At 38.0% G+C, this 21,698-nt stretch overlaps 2 protein-coding genes across 5 annotated transcripts in view; one reads left to right on the top strand and one right to left on the bottom strand.

The window, feature by feature from the left end:
* LOC131158327 (uncharacterized) overlaps positions 1 to 18,581 on the top strand; it is a 32,977-nt gene extending 14,396 nt beyond the window's left edge. For 2 of the 4 annotated variants that reach the window (XM_058113114.1, XM_058113113.1), the window contains exons 4-7: positions 13,331 to 13,379; positions 13,456 to 13,563; positions 17,618 to 17,699; positions 17,776 to 18,581. In XM_058113114.1, the coding sequence (XP_057969097.1) occupies positions 13,331 to 13,379; positions 13,456 to 13,563; positions 17,618 to 17,699; positions 17,776 to 18,031 (495 nt within the window). In that variant the 3' untranslated portion in view covers positions 18,032 to 18,581. Of the gene's footprint in view, positions 1 to 13,291; positions 13,380 to 13,455; positions 13,564 to 17,617; positions 17,700 to 17,775 lie in introns of all 4 variants that reach the window. The other 2 variants (XM_058113116.1, XM_058113115.1) reach the window with 1 other exon arrangement.
* LOC131158326 (probable pectate lyase 4) lies at positions 18,267 to 21,048 on the bottom strand. Its single transcript, XM_058113112.1, has 4 exons — positions 20,576 to 21,048; positions 20,150 to 20,505; positions 18,583 to 18,718; positions 18,267 to 18,482 (listed from the first exon to the last, which is right to left on the bottom strand). The coding sequence occupies exons 1-4, from the start codon at positions 21,020 to 21,022 to the stop codon at positions 18,267 to 18,269; spliced, it is 1,155 nt and encodes a 384-aa protein (XP_057969095.1). The 5' UTR covers positions 21,023 to 21,048.
* Between the last annotated feature and the right edge of the window lie 650 nt (positions 21,049 to 21,698).

The following is a 21,698-nucleotide window of genomic DNA, read 5'->3' as shown; positions in this document are numbered from 1 at the left end:
ACTGGGGTTTATGGTCCTGGTGAAGGGCCTTCTAGACATCCTTAGCGGAATGAGCTTGTGTATATAAAAAACAAATGGGCTTCCTTGTGGGTTATTGGGGTTGACTTCAACATGATCTTATATCCTTATGAAAGGATTGGGAGATCCTCTAAGGCTATTAGCATGTAGGACTTTCATGATTTCATCATTGCTTATACTCTCATTGACCTCCCCCTCTTTGGTGGCCCTTTCACGTGGTCAAACTCGAGGGAGACTCCCTCATGCTTAAGGATTGATAGGTTCTTAATTTCCTTTGAGTGGGAGGAACACTTCTCGAGGGTTACCCAATTCTTGCTCCCTTTTCCTATCTGAGACCACTTTTCCAATCCTCATTGATGCCGAGGGAATCAAGTGGGGGCCAACCCCTTTCTACTTTGAGAACTCGTGGTTTAGACATGAAGGGTTTGATCATCAGGTCTAGAACTAGTGACTCAAGCTGCAAAATTTGAAGGGGAGGCTGGCTTTGTGATTGCCCCAAAGATGAAATTGTTTAAAGAAAAATTGAAGTTGTGAACAAAAATGTTCTTGGTGACATCACTTTGAGGAAAAAGGAGTCTCTTGACAACATTAAGGAGCTGGATGACAAGGAAATTGATGAGGGTCTAAATGTGGAGAACAAGTTATCAACACGTTCCAAAGGTTCACCTCTACTGGGGTGAATTTTTGAATCGCCTTAACACGAATGGCAAGCTCGAAGTGAGATATTATAATTGGGGGAATGAGATGTGGGTCAACAACATGTTAATGAGTCACCACTAAGCTACTTTAACCTAAGAGAGGTTAGAACATATATTTTATTATTACCTATTAATTTGGTCAACTAGCTACCCCTAGAATCTAAGCAACCAATAGTCGGAGTTTATGTACCAGAGTCCAAATTTGGGAGTACATTTATGTGAGGGGAAGGTACACCCCCTACATACCTGTTCAACGAATGGCACCTACTAAGCAGCGCCTAATCACCAATCCACATTTATTGCCCTTCATTTTATTAAGATTACCTTACCTTGCCATTTACTATTGCTCCACCTTGCATTCGCACAATATTCCGATTTAGAACGCAAGGCTTTCCTCACCATAAGAAAACCGACAGGGAGTGCTATTGCGTCCCACTATGGCATCCATCGTTGAATTCATTAATTAAGGTTCTTTCAATTTTCATTTATTTCAATCCATGCACAATTTAGATAAAGTCTCGTAGCTGACCATGTCCCCACATCCAATTACGTCACATGCACATGAAACAACACCTCTCATTGAAGCAACATTAAAGACTTGAGCAAACATGCATATCATTTAATGAAACCAAACCAAGATATCTTCTCATGGCAATCAAGTAAATTTGAACTTAGCAGTAATGCCTCATGCTCATGAATAAAGAATTTTAGGCATGATATGTGATCGTCAACACCTTTAAAACTCATGTTTTCTTACATTTTCACTTTTCAAACCAAATCTGAGACACAAGCAAGGTCCAAAATGCTCTCAGAACCCCAAAACATCTCTAGAAATTTGTCAGGAAAATTTTGATATTTTATTGAAGTTGTCTGCAATTTTTTGTTTTCTTAATCAATTAATAATTACCAAAAATGACTGAAATTCAAATGAATAAATTAAATCAACTAAAAATTAACCCAAAAAAATCATAACAAATTCTAAACCATAAAAGGAACGCTCCTAAACAATTTTATTGAAGCAAACAAATTAAAATTGTGTAAATAATAATTTTATAATTAAAGGAGCCTAATTTGAAGAAAATATAAAATTAATAGCAAATAAATAACAAAAATCATGAAATTGCTTATAAAATAAAAGGACATTTTTTCTGATTTCTCCTATTTATTAAGAATTTTTGGCTATGAAAAACCATTTTTTTTAATTTTTATCTTCAAACTTTAAAACAGATTAAGGAATTAAAAATAAATAAATAATTTAAAAAAGCACCGGTCAACCAGTTTGGTGGGGCCGATCGACCAGTTTGCATCTTAAAATAAAAGCCTGTGCTCTTTTTTCCGGTCGTCTTCTTTGGTGACATACTGGGGAGATGCTGGTACTTGCAGGCCCTATTCCGGTCACTCTGGACGCCAAAAGATGTTCGACTCCTTGGACCTCCCTGGACGTGCTCAGATACATAAAAACAAGTTAACTTTGAAAACAAACCCCCAGTCTATCTTGGCCATTGCCAGTGATAATGGCGTCGGCCCTGCATGCCTTGATTCCAGTGGGTTTCTCGGCCTATTAAACCCACAACTGAACTCTACTAACCCTACTCTAAACCCCTCTAGAGCTAACATACACATTAAAATAGCTTGAAACACACACTCCTCTATTTTCTTACTGCCTCTTCTCTCCTTTCTTTATCTCTTCCTTTTCTCTGCTTTTTCCTTTCACTTTTGATCTCTTCTGACCTACCTAGCCCTTAATTGTGCATGGTATAAAAAAAATACTGGACTTGAAGAAATCATGATGCCTAACCAAGCACTAAAAGAGTATAAGCCCTTTCTCTTGATTTTCTTTAGTTCCGGAAGCTGCCTGCCTATTTGAGGCCATGAGTGACAGCCGGGAAAACACTATTTGCTTTCATTCTTGAACACAAGCCAACAAATACTTGCTCAACATGATTTGTTTCATGTAAATATGCCATAAAAACTAAAACTTCAAGCTGCACATGATGAAAATTAAAGCCTTACTTCATACATGAAGAACACCATAAAAATCTCAACTTTGGCATGTAACAAAAGAGATTTTTCATCCATTCACCTATGCGTACCATTAATCACAAACCCAAGTTTAAGAAATCATGTAATGCTGTATGAAGATAGTAGATTTACCTTATTTTGCTTGAAGGTTTTTAGATCATCTAAGGACTTGAGCAATTAAAAAAAAAAAAAGCTTCTTTCTTATTGATTATTCCTTCTTCAAGCTTCAAGCTTCAAGCTTCAAGCTCCCTTCCTTCAATGGAGTCCTTTTCTCTTTCACAAGCTATTCTTTGGTGTTGAGGGAACGTACACTGCCTCTTGTGTATCAACCTGTGTGTAAGTCTCTAAGTGAGTGAAAGCTTCTTTCTTATTGATTATTCCTTCTTCAAGCTTCAAGATCCCTTCCTTCAATGGAGTCCTCTTTGCTCTTTTTCTCTTTCACAAGCTATTCTTTGGTGTTCCCTCTTTGGAGTGATCGTACACTTCCTCTTGTGTCTCAACGTGTGTGTAAGTGTCTCTGAATGAACGTGTGCCTCCTTCCTTTGGTTTGTCCTTGCTTCCTTTTTATAGAGAAAGATAAGTAAGGGGCATTGCCCTAGACCCCAATTTCCAAAAATGCCCTTTTAAGACAAGGAAACCCCTTCCTTGCCCAATAAGTGTGTTTGGAAGCAAATTTTCTTCTATCCGAGGAAGAATCCTTAATTCAATTAAGGATAACTCCCTATTTAACACAACTAAAACAATTGAATCCTCAAAAATTGAAATTGGGCATCCCAATTTTGAATTACACACAAAATGACCTAAGGAATGAGGAAGAAACCTCATATAATTTTTTATGATCGATTAGTATCTTTTATTTCTCAATTATTTGGGAAATTTCCAGCCTGGACAAAATTGGATGTCTACACAAGTCTGGAAGCCTTGCTTGCAAAAAAGATCTTGCTCAAGCCATCATCTCAAAAGAAATTGATTGGAGGCAAAAATCTAGGGCTCTTTGGTTGAAGGAGGGGGATAGGAATACTAATTTCTTCCACGGAGTAGCTAATGCACACCCCAAATTCAACATGATAACCAAAATGGAAGTGGAGGGAGAGATTTTGTTGGATGAAGGGAAATCAAAATGGGCATTTGCAATTTCTTCATTACTGAACTAGAATATTGGAGACGAACAACCTATGGCTTTATGTTTAGAAACCTGAGCCTCTCCATAGCTCAATGGCTTGAGAGGCTTTTTGTGGAAGAGGGAAATGTTCAAGCTGTAAAGAGTTGCAATGGGGATAAAGCTCCTGGTCCTAATGGCTTTAACATGGCCTTCTTCAAAAGGATCTGCGACCTTCTCAAGCTGGATATTGTTGGAGTTATTGAAGATTTCAATAGAACTGGCAATTTTGTGTCTATTATCAACTCAACCTTTATCTCCTTGATTCCTAAAAAATTGGGGTCTTGTAATATCAAAGATTTTCACCCGATCATCTTGGTTGTCCGTTTGGACAAAATCCTATCCAGAGTCCTCGCGGCTAGGCTCAAACACACAATTTTGATAGTTTTTAGAAAGCACCAGCATGCCTTCATTGCAAGTAGGCAAATCATGGATGTTGCTCTGATTTCCAATGAAGTTGTGGATGCCTACATTAAGGGTTTGAAAAGAGGAGTGGTGTGCAAACTGGATATGGAGAAGGCTTCTACCGATTTAAAATGGAATTTTATGGTACATACTCTTTAGGAGAATGGGTTTGGGGAATCTTGGTGCAGATGGATCCATCAGTATATCTCTACCCCATCTTTCTTGATATTGGTAAATGGATGCACTATTGATTTCTTCAAATCATCTTGTGGTCTGAGACTAGGTGATCCCCTCTTTCCCTTTTTGTTTATCACTGTGATGGAAGTTTTGAGTCCTATGATAACTAATGCCATTGAAGGTGGCCTACTCAAGGGGCTTAGCATTGGAAGGAACAATGACTCTATGGAATCACCCAATCTTTTTTTTTGCAGATGGCACTGTCATCTTTTGTTAGGACGAGCCTTAGCAAATTCATAATCTTAGATGCATTCTCCTCAGTTTTGAAGCGTTTAATACTTAAAAGTGAATTTGGGTAAAAATGAAATCATTCCGATCGGGACTTGATATCGTAGGCCTTTGCTTGCAAGTCTCCTAGCTATAAGTTCGAAGCCTTTCCTATTACCTATCTTGGCGCCCCCTTAGGAGACAAGTTCAAGGATACGTATGTTTTGACCCATTGTTGGCAGGTTTGAAAAGAAACCTATAGGTTGGAAAAAGGAACTTTTTGTCACAAGGCAGTCGACTAATCATGTTCATTAAAAGTACTCTGTCTGATCTCCTGGTTTACTTCATGTCTGTTTTCCCTATCCCCAATGTGGTAGCCAAGAGATTGGAGGGTGTCCAAAGAAGATTCCTTTGGGAAAATACAGTTGAGGATTTAAATTATCTTGTTAAATGTGGGGTGGTTAAACAAGTTTTGCAAAAGGGTTGTCTAGGCCTCAAAGTACAGTCTTCATCATAATGGTTGGGCCCCAAAAGAATCAAAGGAAGCTTACGTTACGGTAGAGGTGTTTGGAGATATATGAAGAGAGGATGGGAGAAATTCTGCTCTCATATGCTTTCATGTGGGGAATGGAGAGTATGCATTCTTTTGGCATGATATATGTTGTGATAAATCCAATATCAGCTCTACTTTCCCTTCCATCTTCAGGATAGGTTGTGACAAAGATGCCCTCATTAGCCAACACTTGGAGTTCACAAATCAGGGGATGGTTCGGAGTATTCCCATGTGTAGGAATGCTTTTTGATTGGGATCTTGATACTTAACATATTTGTACAGCAGTCTCTGTAATACAATGTCAGGCCACTTCCAATGAGTCCAAATGGGTTTTGAGCAAGGATGGAAACTTCACGGTCAGCTTATTCTGTAAAAACCTTAGTTTCCTGGATGAGTGCACCACCAACATCCCTTGGAAACTTATTTGGGAAATGGCAGCCCCTAACAAATTGCTTACCACATGGGAAACAACTCTTGGGAGCATCCTTACCATGGACTATCTTCAGAGAAAAAAGGGTTTCTCTTGTTAATAGATGCTTTTTATCCTTGGAGCAGGTGGAAAGAGTAGATGACATCCTTCTGCATTGTTCTTGGACCACGAAAATGTGGAACTTAGCCATTTCCATGGTCAAGCAGAACTGGGTTGGTGTAGCTATGGTGGTGGGTGAATTGTGGGCTTGGAAAGGAATCAGATCAAACTAGGAAGAAAGAAAGTTTCTCTCCCTCATTCTTCTTGCTATTTTGTGGGAAGTGTGGAGGGAAAAGAACAAAAGAGCCTTCGAAGGAGCTATTTCTCCCATTCAGGCTGTCGTGGACTGCCACATTCTATGATTTCTAGCTGGCATACTGGGTTAGGAGGGACTCCTTCATAATCCTTGATTTTCTTGATACTTTTCAGTAAGGGCTGTTTCTCACTTGTTGTTTCCTTTACACTTGGGGGGCATCCCCTTGATTCCTCTTTCTAATTAGATTTCTCTTTGCTGATAAAAAAAAGTTCATACAGTATTAGCAAAAGATCCTTGGGCTGACTTTTTAGTTTCGAGAGATTTTTTCAAATATTTCACTTCAATTGCTTGCAGATGTTCCAAGAATTCTACACATAAACTTGGAAAAGGGTGCTCACCCACTGAATTTATCGTCCAAAAATATGTAATGAACAATTGAAGATGAATTTCATATTGCAGAGGAAAAGTAATTTTCTGGAGTTATTGCAACTGAGTCTATGTAGAGTGCTGGTAAGACTTAATTCATCCTCGAAAACATTGAAATTTGCACTGACAGCCCAGTTTCTCAAACATTCCTATTTTCTCAAATCTCTGCAAAATTGAAGCCTACAAAATGCAGCAGATAAAGTCTAAATCCAGTGTTGGTGCTGAAATTATTCTCCAAAACATGTAATATGTGCTATCGCTTGAATTTTCCTCAAATCAGCTTAAAAATCTCAAGGAAAAAAACTAAATTATCGTGGCAGGAAGCAATGTCTCACAAGTCTGGAAAGATGCAGGAGAAATTCAGCAACTTCCTCATGTGCATCGCTGGTGCGTAGTGTACATAGAATGGTGTCAAGTTCCTGAATGATGAAATTCCAGCTGGTCGCAGGTCGGGGGCTGGGAGTTGAGTGGTAGTGGTGATATGTCAAGAGAACACTGGCAGACCTGAGATTTTAGAAGGGGGTCAGCTGGAACGGCCTACACCCCTTGTCAGATGAATGTGAAATTGTGGGAAAGGTGTTTTCAGTGGTCTCTGTTTGATGGTGTAGGACGTGTCATGAATTTCTGCCTGGAAATTACGGTTTCAAAATCGGTGCAAGTCTGTAATTTTCTGGGGAAGTTACAGATGAATGGTGCTTCAGTTCTCTAGGATTTTCCTGCGATTTCTGATCTTTGAGTTCTTTGTAGGACTTGTAGTTGTGCCAGATTTGAATCTAAAATAACTGCTTGTGCTGTGTTGTGGGAACAATGGCAGTTCTGGTCTGTGGCTTTGATGGCTTCAATTTCCTTGATTTTGCAATCATGATTAGGTTCTGATACCAATTTGATGTGGGACAGCCACTGTATATCAGAAATCAGAGAGAGAATTAAGAGAATTATGGGAGAGAATTAGAAGAAGAGGAGAAGAAGCGAAAGGGAGGAGAATTACAGAGAGAGATAGAAACAGAAGCAGAATGACAATAGAATTAGAAGGCAGCAGAGAGTGCAGAAAACAGAACAGAACAGAAGGAAGAACAGTAAGAGGCAGAAATAGAATTAGGTACAGAACAGAGAAGAAGGGAAGAAAAAGAAAGGAAGAAGAAACAGGAAGAAGGAGAGGGAAGGCTATGCTGGAGAGAGAGAGAGAGAGAGGGAAATTGCAATTGCAATTCTGATTCAAAATATTAGCTGCCAAAATACCTACATGCCCAGTATTTATACCCACTACAACTAACACATATTTACATAAAAGACCCCAATGAAAAAAGAACTTATAAAATAACCCGAGTACTTAAAATACACAAAATGAACCTAAATTAACCGACCTTCCAAAATAACTCAAAATTTTTCAAATAAATAAAACTCTTGGCTACAATAGCTCTCCATTGGTGGTTCTTCATCAGTTTGGTTTTTGGGAAGATTTGTGGATTGGGATCCTTTTTTAGCGTGTTTCCTTGCCACAATAATACATAATGATCCATTTTCTAATTTTTGGTTCTTGGGCAGGCTATTTGTCTCTATGAGTTTGTGTTTTTGGAGGAATTTGAATGAGAAGGGAGTTGTGAATTTAATACAATTCTTGGGGTTAGATTCTTTTATATAGTCTTCTCATATTAATCGTAGAGTTTGGGTTTTGGATGGGCAGGGTGGTTTCTTGAAAATCTTTTTTTGATCAGCCTTATCATGATGTTGATGGTTCTTGGTTTGGAAGGGCAAAACTCCATCTAAAATCAAGGCTTTTATTTGGTTTGTCATTCTTGATGAGATCAATACTAATTATTGGCTCTAGGTGAGATGACCTTAGAAAGCTTGTCTCAAGTTGTTTGCTTTCTTTGTTTCCAATGTAATGAAATGAATGGTATTTATTTTTACATTGTCCTCTTTCTTAGGAGATATGGTGCAAGCCTTTTGATGTGTTTGGGAGTTTTGGGCGTGCCATGCGTCTATAGAAAGGTTCTATTCTTCAAAGTTTTAGGGTTTTTTGTTCTTGTAAGGAGTGAAAATTCTTAAAGATGTGCTAGTTTTGCTATTGTTTCAGAAATTATTTAGGGGAGGATGATGGATCTAGAGTTGGTGGTAGAGTATGCTTCCCTTTTTTTTTTTCTTTGAAATTCTTTATGGTGCTCTGCTTTTGGTTTGTTTTTTGGGGGGAGGGGGGGGGGTTACAACTTGTTAGATCTCTATGATATGAATTTGTAATGATTGTGTGTTGCATTGTCCCCTATGACTGATGTATTGTATCTATGCCACCCGTGTGTAGTAAAAATGGGTGAGGGTAGGCTAGGTCGTCATCATGTGACGCCTTGTTGGCGCCTCAGTATGGTGTCAAATGTGCGAGGGTTCCCGCATCATTCGGGATGTTAGTGCGCGAAGAAATTTGTTTGTAAGACCAAGGTTAGTTTAGCAACATGGAAAATAGGGACACTTACAGGTAAAAGCATGTAGATAGTTGACACAATGATTAAAAGAAAACTTAACTAAGTGGGTAAGGGAAAAAGCTAGAGAAATTGAAAAATTAGAATTTAAACATTGGTATATTGGAAAAGAAAAGGTCAGAATAGGGTGGGAATAATTATAGATCAAGAGCTAAAAGATAGTGTTGTAGATGTTAAAAGATTATGGGATAGAATTATTAAAATCAAGATGGTCTTAGGTCAGAAGATAATAAATGTCATTAGTCTTTATGATCCTCAAATAGGCTTAGGAGAAAGCCTTAAAAAGAAAAATTTGGGAAGATATGGATAAATATATATAAGGGAGAAAATATTCATAGGAGCTGATATGAATGAACACATTGGAAATGACAAAGAAGGATATGAGAGGATATATGTAGGACATGGATATGGAGATGAAGATGAGTCCGGGGATATGATTGTAGATTTTGCCAAGTCATATGACATTAAAATGAATACCTGCTTTAAGAAGAGAGAATACTTAATAATCTTAAAGAATGAACAAACTAAAAGTCAAATAGATTTTTTCTTAAATAGGAGGATAGGTCATTTAGTATGTAAGGATTGTAAAATATAATAAAATTAAAAGATAAAATGATCAAAGAGAGTGATTGGACAATAAGGGATAGTGTAGATGTAAACACTCTTTGGAGTAGGATAGATAGCTTTATTAAAAAGATAGGAAAAAAAAATTTAGGTGAATTTGTAGGAAGATTTTTGACTAGTAAAGAAAGTTGGTGGTGGGATCAATATGTCCAAAAAGCCGTAAAGACAAAAAGAATTAGGTATAAAACATGGGAAAAATATAGAAACATGGAAAAATATAGAAAACCTCTTTGACATCCAAACCTTTGCTGCAAATTTAATTGATCTTGCTTTGATGCTGTGGTGAACCACTCCACACAAATAAATATTTTAATATTTAGAGTAGACTTCTCAGTAATCCTAAAAAGAACTGCTTCAAATAGGTTTCAAACACCAATTTTTATTAAATCAAGCCCAAATAAGGTACAAAAGCAGTTGGTCACAAGAAATATTGTTGAGATCCAACAAAATTTTCTTTGTACCAAACAAAAAAGATTATTCCTCACTTTAAAATATCCTTAGCAATAGCAGAGCAGAAAATACAATGAAGATGACAAAATAATTGAAGCTTGAACTATGAAATGTGAGATTCTAGAGCTGAATAGCCTCCAGAAAGTTTCTGCAGTCTGATTTTTGGAAAATACTGACTAAAAATTCATTACAATAGGCTTAGCCAGTGTTTTTGTGTAAGGACTACAAAAGCCTATTACCCTTGCCCCTGGTTGTACCCTTAAACCTTTATTGTCAGCTATCCATTTAGTTAAGTCGCTTGCTAGTCGTGTGACTACTTAAAGACTGGCACTAGATAAAAGATGAAAGACATTGAAGTCCCTAAAAGAATGATATGCTACAGTGTTGTGAACAATACCCACAATATTGACATGAACACTGAAGTGAACAGTAAATTCCCACAGTAGCCTGAATAGTAATCAAGCTGATTGCCATGTACCTTGAATTGGATGCTTCTATATCGAACTCCCTGTGTTGGAGTAAAAAACTTTTGGCCACATTTGAATTGATCTTCCTACAATTAAATGATTGTCTTACTAATCCTTGCCATCCTCTCTTTCTACCCTTTTGGAAATATAAAATGTGAAAATTATTCCCCAAACATGGTTGGTTGAGAATTGGATTCAACATAAGCTTCCATACCCTACCTTTGCTGCATATTTGATTGAACTTCACTAATGCTGTTGCAAGCCACTCTACTCAAATAAATATTTACAGTAGACTTCTCCAATCATCCCCCAAAAGCTACTTTTTACAGTGTGTCAAATACCAGCTCTCTCTTTTTCTCTCTTTCTATTTTTTTATCATTATCAGATCAAGCCCCAAATAAGATACAAGAAGCAACTAGTCATGAGGAATGTTAATCAGTTTCAACAGTCAGGTCGGGATCTTGTCAAAAAAAATTCCCAATTGGCAAATCTACAATTTTATGCCTCAGCAATCCTTGGTCGTCCTGTTTTCTACTGTTTGGTTATTAAAATTTGGAATGCATTGCTTGATCTCGCTGCCTGGTCGATGGCCATATGATTTAGAATATGCCACGCCGTGTAAATTTTGGGATGTGGTTTCACAGTGACCGTCAGCATTCCCAACCACATTACACTCACAATCTTTAGGACACTTAAAAAAAATTCATCTAGAAAAATTTCGTCCTCATTTCGATCAACTTTGAGTTTCATTGATATGCATCAGACTTCCAAAGACTATTCGAACTGGATAAATTTCAATGTCTTCCTCTTTGTTGTTCTGTTGGCTCCAGTAACTCCTTATCATCATCTTCAATTTTTTCAAGGTTCATTTTTTTGTGGCAGATATTATATATGTGTCCTCTCTTTGCACAAGTGAAGCACCAACCCTGAAACCTGCTGCCAGCTTTGGAATGACTTGAAACCATGCTGTTTTGAGGCGTAAATCTTGCTGTTACTTTTCCCTTCTTGCTTGTCATTTCCCTGATTGGTTTGATTATGTCCAACCATTAGTAATAGCTCCTCAATCACTGTTAGGTCCTGTCTCTTCCCTTTGGCTCGGGGTACCCGCAAAAGAAGCAGTTTATCAAAAGATAGTCTCCTTGTTCGATAACACCACACCCCCTTTTCTGTCATTAAGGCATGCTGTTGAGCATCTTCTAGGTCGAATATGTGGACTACTTCCATCTCCTCTTCAGTTGTATACTCTGCCTCCGACAAGCCCATTTTCGTAATCAAGTGGCGAATTGCTTCCACACTTTCTCTTTCTTCATGTGTTCACATGTTCTGATTTTGCGCTTAATTTGCCGAGACACTCTATTCTTCAACTTAAGCTTTACAAAGAATGCCTTTCAATCTTTGGTCATGGGTTTCCATTTGAAATAATTCTCAGGCCAGCCTCCGTATCCAAATAATCCTCCGGATGCATTTTACCATAGAAACTTGCAATTTCAACAATGCAAAATTTCTACAAATCCATGTCATACCACTTAATTAGCCAGGTACAACACCACAGGACTTTCCTCTTCTACTAATAGCCATCACTAGTGCTACCTTGCAGCATGTCCAGGGGTTTGTGGTCACGCTTATGGAATTTTTATAGTGTTCCCGCATGTTCTAATTGTTGGAGTCTTGCATAGCATATGACAGATCTACAATCATAACGCTTCCTCTCAGCTATCTCAGGTTTCTCATTTGATTTCCTCTTCCACCACAACTTCTTCCAGGATCAGCCATCATAGGATTCATGATATTTTGCTCTAATACCAAGTTGTGCATTATAAAGGTTTGGATCTAGTAATTGGGATATTCTACATGTTAAAGGATTCCTGGTGGTAACAGCAGAAAACAAGATGATGAATTGGAGCAGGTGTTACAAAACATGAGATTCTTGGGCCGACTAGGCTTAATAGCCTCCAAAAGTCTCTGGGATCTTATTTCTGGATTGCACTGCTGAAAAAATTGTTACAAAAAGCTTAACTAGTATTTTATACAAGGACTATGGAGCCCTACAATCCTAGCCCTTGGTTAACATTTAATCTCAGTTGTCCATTTGTTTAAAAGTTCACGTGCCAGTCGTGACTGCTTAAAGGTTAGCACTAAAAAATATGAGTAGACGTTAACGACCCTAAAGAATAAGATACTGCAGTAGAGTGAACAGTGGCCACTAAAGTGGCATGAACAGCGATGTGAACAATAAGTCTCTACAGTATCATGAACAGTAATCAATCTGTTTGATGTTCATCTTGAATATGGATGCTTTGGTATCACTGAGAGTCCTTGGATGAGGGAGCAAGTCATAAGAGGATAAAGAAGTGCATTTGAGGAGTGTGTCCAGCCATTGTCCAGTATGCCTCATGTGGAATCCTCTTTATTTTGAGCAATCACATGATCTCTATATTCAAGGCATTAAATCTGTTTCATCACTTTTGTGTGTGCATGTGTGCTTTTCGTCTTTTCTTTTTTTTTTTTTTTTTGGGGGGGGGGGGGGGGGGGGGTTGTGAATGAGTTGCACTTGTTCCCTGTGCTATTTTTTGTAAGTTTGTTGAAGCTCAGTCTGTTTAGATGGGTTGATGAGCTTCTTGCTTTTTAGTCTTGTAACAGGCATGGCCACTATCTACACCTTTTAGCACTCTTATAGATTACTAAAGGGACCGTTGTTGATGGCTTGATGCATTATATTAGACATTTAAAATCGTCCTATGGTTGTTTACTATAGCATAATTTCACCCTTCTCTCCTTTTTTTTGTGAAATCTAGTGGACTTTTTTCTGATAACATGCCCCGGCAGGGATATTGGCTTCTTCTACCGGGTGGTTGATGCAAGCAGATGCAAGAGGTTGCAGGAGAACGTGGAGGTTACCTTCACGGAAGAGGCGGTACACCTCAATACCTGTTTTTGGTTTTACTATTGTACCATTAATTTTTTAAACTTTTGTTGAGTTTGATGTGCAGCCCTTGACAGCGATGACTTACTCTATCTTAAGGAGCAGATGGAAGCTGAAGAGGATGCAGAACGTCTCCTACGCCGCACTGAGAAACGGGCATTTGCTGCCTTTAAAATATCCTTACATGTTGATTCTAACACAACTTTGTAAATAAGGACATTTATAGCATAGGTTAAGTTTAGCTTGTGAAGCGTAGACATGGAAATAGATACACAGCCATGGAAAATCCTAGAAATGTTGGGTCAGAGAGTTAAATAAACAGCCATGGAAAATCCTAGAAATGTTGAACCAGCAAGTTAAGGACATGACAATAAATAAGCATATATTTTATTTATTTGTATATATCAAATACGTTGCACAAGAAATTCGAAGACTAAGTTAGGGTTTCCTACAATAACAGGACCATGTCTTGTTTTTGATCTCGTATTTCATTTTGATTCTTCCTTCTCTTCTTGATGGAGTGAGATATGGAGGAGAACCTCCCCCTGTCTCTGTAGAGAGGAAATCCTTTGATCTGCGACTGGAAAATGTTGGGGAAGGGAGAAGGGGTATTGCTTGTCCCAAATAATCTCAATTAGAAATCAATGGATCAGTGTTAATATTTTGGTAAGGAGATGGGTAGTTGATTGTTTACCTTTAGTTTTTCGAGATTAGATTGATATGTTAGTTGCAGGAAGTTTGGCTGGACAAAGTTTTGGGTTGTGATAAAGGCAAATTGTCAAGGTAGGTTATTGGGGTTGGGGTTACACTCATTTGGAAAGGCTTTATTCTATTTTTGTCCCTGGGGGTTCTGATGGGAAGTGATGGTATGGTTTTTTAAGGTGTTGCAGATGCTGATAAGTGCTAGGAGGAGTGAATCCCCAGATAGGATTGTCATTCAACCCTCAGATTGCATAGCTCTTTAAAATTCGACACATGTGCTATTGGGAAGGTCAACCAAGCTATCCACAAGGGTGATATGTGATGTGCATGGTGGGGTGATAGTGGCCGAGGGTTCAGAAGGTCTTGGGGCTGCTAGGGTTTGTGGGATGAAGGGGCTGGATGCTTATGGGCCAATTATTTAAAATTAAAGGGTTTAATTCAGTTAAGTCTGTGGGTCAACCTGCTATAAGTTGATAAGCCCAATACACAAATCATGCTTTAGAGCTCAGTTTCAGGGCCTCAAAAATCAGTGATGGTCCTGATTGTAATTATACCCAGTTCAATTGTAATAAAGCAGAAAGGCTTTTAGTTATAAGAATCATGTTTTAGATCCTAATTTCTGGGCTCCAAAGATCAGCAATAGACGCATTTGCAAACAAGCCTATTTAACCAGTTCTAAGGCAGAAAGGAGTTCAGGTTCTGGAATGAGTGCGTTGTCAACAGGAGAGGGGAGATTGATCAACCCTCGTTTACGTGAGCCAGATATTGTTCCAAAGAAGCTCTTGTTTCTCAAATGGGGGGTCTTGATTTGTCTACAAATAATATAAAATCTGGATCCTTAATAGGGGAGGAGGCCAATTGTAAAGTGGAGCAGCACAGAAGGATTTCTTTTCTGAATAGTGAGCATGCGAATTTAAACAAGGCCCAAGATTGTGAATCTCAAAACCAGGAGGTTTATGTGGAAGACAGCTAAGGGAATATTGATAGTGCCTGGGCTAATTCTATTAATTATGGGGAGATTGCAGGTAAGGCTGCATTAGTAAGGTTTATTCTTGTGGAATGGTGGTGCTGGCAGGTGTTGAAATGAGAAAATATTTCGAAAAGAAACAAGTCAACTCTGGTACGATGATGGCCAAGTCTTTAAGAAGAAATTCTGAGTGGCAATTGTGTATTGTGGAAAGGTTGGAAGCTCGGCAGAATGAATCAGGTGGGAAAAGAATGTGAGGGAGGTTGTTCAGAGGGGAAAAGGAAATGAGCTGATGAGTGAATGCGAGAGAGAGAGAGAGAGAGAGAGAGAGATGTTGAAAGTAAATTTTGTTGCGGCATCGGTTTGTTATTGAATGAGGTATGGGAACATGATGGGTATGCTTCAGATTTATCCCATTTAGGTGGTGATATCCTATATCCCATTTAGGTGGATTATATTCCTATTTTTATGGAAGATGTTAAAGAAGAGGATGACCAGCAAGATATTGTGCAGACAGGGGATGATATTTTCCATACACTTATTTCGCCTGTGGTAGAGATAAATGAAAGACATTGTAGCTCAAAAAATGGTGGATTGGGTGGGACTTTGGTTGTCTGATCCTGCATGGCAGGTTGTTCATTTGGATGCAGGAAAGTGTAAGGTGAAAAAGGTCAGTGACGGATAGCTCATTTGAAGTGCTTGGTTAAATGATGGAAGAGGTCTAAAGAGGGGTTTTCTGGGTTAGATAGAGTTCCAGAGTTGGGTTCTGTTGCTTTGTTCCTTTTTTTTCTGTATTCTTTTTGTGAGGACTCTTGTTTCACTGATTAGTGGTATTTTTTTCTCTTTCTCAATATAATTCTCCAGTTATCTAAAAGAAACAAATTACATAAATTGTAGGACAGAAACATTAACACTGCTTTTGGAAATGTGAAATTTTAAGCCTTGAATTTGGAATTAATATGGATTTGGGTACAACTTGATACAAATTGTGTTGAATATTGTGCAATATTGTGCAGTTCCCAATCAAAGGAATAAATTTGATGCTCCCAAATGCTAGGGAAGTTATTTGACATTTTATATAACACAATGTATTCAAAAGACCATAGAATTGCTTCTTCCTCTGCCTCTTTGAAAATTCTGAATAACACTAAATCTGTGTTTGGGAATTTGGAGTTCAGAAACTAGCTTAGTGTCTTGGATTTATGTGGATTTGGACAAAAAACATTAGAAAGGTTATATTGAGTTCTTGTCCAAATTCACACAAAATCTGAATCCAAAGGCTCAAAATCTATTCTCTCAGATATGATTTCAGTATATTGTCAAAATATTTGAGGTCATTATAAGTTTTGTTAAACCATCATTATGGTTTTTTGTACATGTACTATTATATTGTTTTTTTTTCATGAAAAATATAAAAGAAATGTAGCATTAGAATGTGTTATTAACATGTCTAAAGAGCATGAAATAAGTGTTGGATGTCAGAGAAGCGGTGTTAAAATCTGTCTAGCATTGAAATGAACATGTGATAGCTTGAAGCATTGTAATATGGCCATATGGTGTTGCTGAGTACTAATTTGTACATGTTCTGATGCAATGACCTTCCAACTTGTTATTGACTTAATTGAATGACTTGATTTTATTGTTAATTTGTTTATTGGCCATTCTAATCAATCAATTGAAGATCTAGTAAACACATTAGTGATAATGTTCCCTTCTTGTTCATCATTATACATGAGCATAGTTTGCCGTCCATAGCACCCAAAATTGTTTTAGGTTAGGACTTGAAGCACTGGGAGGGTCTGAGCTTGGTTGGTTGTTTATAGAATGAATTATTTGAGGATGCTCTAGGAATTGAGTTGTGATGTTTTATAATGTCTTGGTCCTTTACTGGCTTAATGCCAATGATCTGCTGCACAGACGAGGAGAGGCCTCATAAAGCTATGAGTATGGATGTTTGTTTAATGTGCTATGATTAGAATGAAACTATCAACCATTTGTTCCTTCACTGCCTAAGGAGATTTGGGTTAGGTGGTTTTCAGTCTCTGGTGAGGATGTGGTTTTCCCACGGACAGTAGATGCCTTATAAGTGTGTTATAGAGGCTTTGGGAGAAGGAGGGATGGATCTTTGGAGATGTGTTATATTTGCCATCCTTTGGGCTCTGGACAGAACGAATGCAAGGATTTCTAATGGCAAAGTAATCCTACTGTGTCTTATGGGACAGTGGTTTTCCTTGCGTTTTTTTGGACTAATTTGATTTTTTCTGGGATTACTTTTGTCAGACCCTCAGGAATTGGGAGGAGTACAACTGTAATTTCTTTTGTTTCTTTGGTTTTTCAGGTGGATCTCTTATCCTCCACCCTTGTAAATTCTTCTCTCTTGGTATTGAATTTTTTTTTCTATCCAAAAAATATATAGTATAATCCATCACTGATGGGAGTATTTGGCAAGACGAGCTATTAATAGGGTATCTTGCAGAGGCAGGATGTAGACTTTTGTCCCAGTGAAACTGCTGTGTGTGTGTGGGTTTGTGTATTGTGTTTTCCTTGACTGAAGAACACAAGGCTGCTACACTGGCAGATTCTTCACCTGCATCAGTACCCCTGCCACTTCGAGTTGAGCCCAAGTCAAAGAGTGGGATTCGGTCTCTCTCTCTCTCTCTCTCTTCAATGCAGCAAAAATTTTACCATTTATGAATGCCTGTAATTTTCTAATTGCAGGCAGCAAGATCTACTGAAAAAAGTTGTGGAAATCAAGCCCAAACGCCAGAAAGTCTCGAGCTTATCAGATGGGAATCGGCCCACCATTGTTCCAAGGGAAGAAGGTTCCACAGATCTCAAGTTTGAGGCTCAGCAGCAGGAGAAAGAATCTTCTGATCGGCAGACAGTAACCCAATCAGAGAACAGGATGGAAGTGGATAACCCGGCTAAACGTTTACTGGGATTAGCATATGAAAGTTCTGAGGATGAGGACTGATGGTGTTAATGAACAGTGTGCTTGTGCAATGTAACATTTTTGGTTGTTCTTTTAATTACACATTAATTAAACATGTCTTGTTTCAGTACAGAAATATCCCATTGTGTAGTAGACAGTAGGAAAAATAGGTAATTAAGAATCGTAGCCCATTGCTGAGCTGATACAAGTAGTTGTTAGCCTGGATCTAGTTGCACACGGGTACTGGGATCGAAGGACGACGCCCCGTGTCTACGTTTCAGCATCTGGAGAACCGAGGGCACCGAAGAGCACCCGATGAGCTAGTTAATGACCTGACGGATTTGGCGTCTGCAACTGGGAATGACTGCTCGCGATTATAGTGTGGTCGAACAATTCTCCGAGCTTCTATCGGAGTGTTGAAAAGAGCTCCATTCTCGAAAAGGTCACCCACTGACTGGAAATTCATAGGCTTTCCACCATGCCCCCATGTCACCTGTTAAGGAATGAGTGTATTTGTATTTTAAAAACTAGGCCTTCTCATTTTGTTTCTGGAGTAGCGTCTGTTGATAATGAAATAGAGGTGGTTACATTACCTGCTTGCTTCCTGATTCCGGTGCGATGAAGAGGTTGGATTGACTCTTAACACTAGGGTTCATGCTGCCGCCGATGGCATATTTCTCCCATCCTTGATACACATTGTTCACGACGTGGGCAAATCCGTGGCGCACCCTGCAAAATGCAATCTCACACTGCCGTGATTACTTTTTAACCTGATATGAAGCTATTCATCATATAGAAACTGAGGGCGCTTTAGTTTCAGAAAATAATTTTAAATATTGCATTAGTGTTATTTTTTTTATTCTTTTATTTTTGAATTTCCTGTATTTGTATATTTTTTTCCAACTTATATAAATGTTAGGATATTGAAACATAGTATAATGTTAAATTTTTATAATTCTTTATAAAATTACAATTAAAAATAACTAAATATGCATTGGAAAATATTATTTTATGTTCCAAATAATTGCAAAAATTGACCACATTTTAAAAATTTTTCAACATTTATGAAGGAAACTTAACACGTAATAAAAGGTGCTAGGATATTTTTTTGTTTAGTTAGAAAATTTAAAAATAAAACAATAATTGTATAATTACTTAAAATTTAAAAATGAAACATAAAAATGATTCCTTACAATTAAAAAACCATAAGATCTCATCTACTGATCATAGAAATTTTGAGGACATTTAATTATTTGAAAACAAATTTTTTATTTTTCATTTTTAGCTTTCTAAAAAGAAAATTTTACATGGAGAAGTTTAACATTATTTAACAATGTTTTAACTTTTATATATAAATGTTAGAAAATTGAAAAAAAGTAATGAACATCTATTTCAAAAATAAAAAATAAAAAATAAAAAATAAAAAAAAAAACTTTTTTTTTTTTAAACTACAAATAGATATATCCTAAGATTTTGCATTTGGATTAGTAGGGGAAGAGGAATGTAGGTAAGTATTGGCCTTCTCGAAATGGTATATTGAGGAGGCATGTCAACAAGATAGGATCAGGTGTGAGAAATATACCTTATGTCTAGATAGGTCTTGGATTTAGAGTTGTATTGGATTTGAATAAAATATAATATAAAATTATATTGAAATATTTCCAAATTCACTCAAATCCAAATTCAAGATTCCAAATCCTTGCTCTCAAGTGTAAGCATAAGAGACCGTTTTGTTATGAAAAAGTATTTTTCATTTTTTATGCTTTAGTTTTTCAAAGAAATATAAAATTTTAACTTATATTTTTTAGTTTTTCAAGATTAATATAAAAAGGTAAAAAAATAAAGAATTTGTTTATTTATACAAAACAATTTTATGCTAGTATTCCACATCATGGATTTTGGAGCTTTGATTTAAGTTCATGCGGTGCAAAGTAAGAAATCAAGTAAATAAAAAAAATAATGTTTTTTTTTAGAATCTTTTTTATATAATTTTAAAGGTTGAAAAAAAGTGACATTGGTGTAGATATTTGAAAATATAAAAATGAAATTATACAGAACATCTCACAACACAAATGAACGAAGAAGTAATTTTTATTTTCTCAATATAAATGAAGGTAGGCTAACATTTACAAATGAAGGAGTGGAGGTGCATATATATACCTTGGCATCCGCTGGAAGCAACGAGGACCGAAATGGTTGAAGACAACAGTGACGCGCATTTTGCTGTCAAGGACGAAAGCGTCGTCGTGGCCCAGAAGCATAACCTTGTTATGGTTCCTGAACCAGTTGTTGGATATGGTGATGGCGGTGGAGCCTCTCGTCACGTCTATCAGCCCGTCCTCGCACCTGAACAGCGTGTTGTGGTCTATCCACACCTTCCTCGACTCCACCATCCTGATTGCGTCTCCGTCCACCGCCCCCATCTGCACTATCTTCCCCTCCGGCCCCATCACCGGCCCTGCCCCTTCCGACCGGCAATGGTGGATCCTCAGCCCGTGAATTATCACATTGCTCACCTGCTCATTCATCCACCCATTATATATTTATTTTTTTTTTATAATTAATGCAAAGTGATTAGCTGTATACCTTGTGGAGCAAAAGGCATGCACCGCCGGCAATGTTAACGCTGGCTCCTCGGCCGTCGATGGCAGTGAAGCTGCCGACGAGGAGTGGCTTCTCCAGCTTGATCCGCATCCTCACGTTCCTCTGGAACGTTATCCACACCTTCCCCTTTACCACGCTGGCTCCGTACCTCAGCGTCCCCGGTTTGGGGTCGAGGGGGTTGTCGCCGGGGTCGGTCACCTTGTAGTGCGTCAGCCCCGGGCCGATGTTGCCGATCATCTTGCCGGCGAAACCCACCGAGCAGGTTGCCAGTCGCTGCCTGTCACTCTGCCACTTGGGGTTCCATCTCCAGCACTCGTCGATCGCGTTGTATTGATCACGAGCGGCGTCAGTGGTGGTGCAGCAGATCAGGATGAGGGCGAAAGCTGCTGCCGCCAAATGAAAAGAAGGGCGCAATGGAGGAAGAGCCATGGGATGGGATAAGTCAGAAAAGTGGGAAGGGCAGTGAGGACGGATTTCTAGATACATATATAGGGAGTAATAGGATCAGTGGGGAGGTGGTGTCAATTTGTATGAGTGTTTTTTCGCTGTCACCCTCTTTTTTCGGGGTTGGTACAGTGAAAGGGAGAAGTATTATGGTGGTTGTCATTACATGGTCGCGGTTTAATTGGCTTAGTTTGGAATTGGTTATAGATAACGATGAAGCGAAGAAGAACCGTTTCTGCTATCATCCCTGTCAAAGTTTGCTAGCTAGCTTACTATTTTTGGAGAGAGAGAGAGAGAGAGAGAGAGAGGTCGTAAACAAACCAAAATCTTTGTGGACAACTGAGACCTCAAACCGAAAGGAATGAGTTTGAATATGGTTTTCGAAGATCGATAATGAACGAGCCAAACTTCAATATTTTAGGAGTCCGGCACGATCGTTCGCTTGTCTGAAAAATTAGTGTAGGCTCTGAATTAATTAAATGTATCAAATTTACTCTAGTCCTATGTTTGAAGGAGATGCTTGATTTTAGGATAATATTAGATTGGGATAAGATGTAATATAAAATTATATTAAATTTTTTTTTAAATTCACACAAATCCAAATTAAAGGTGCTAAATTCATATTCCCAAACGCAGCAGCATAAGGAAATAAAATATTATG

Source organism: Malania oleifera, chromosome 6 (assembly GCF_029873635.1).
Source record: "Malania oleifera isolate guangnan ecotype guangnan chromosome 6, ASM2987363v1, whole genome shotgun sequence".
NCBI lineage: Eukaryota > Viridiplantae > Streptophyta > Magnoliopsida > Santalales > Ximeniaceae > Malania > Malania oleifera.
This window is presented reverse-complemented; position numbering and strand designations above follow the sequence as displayed.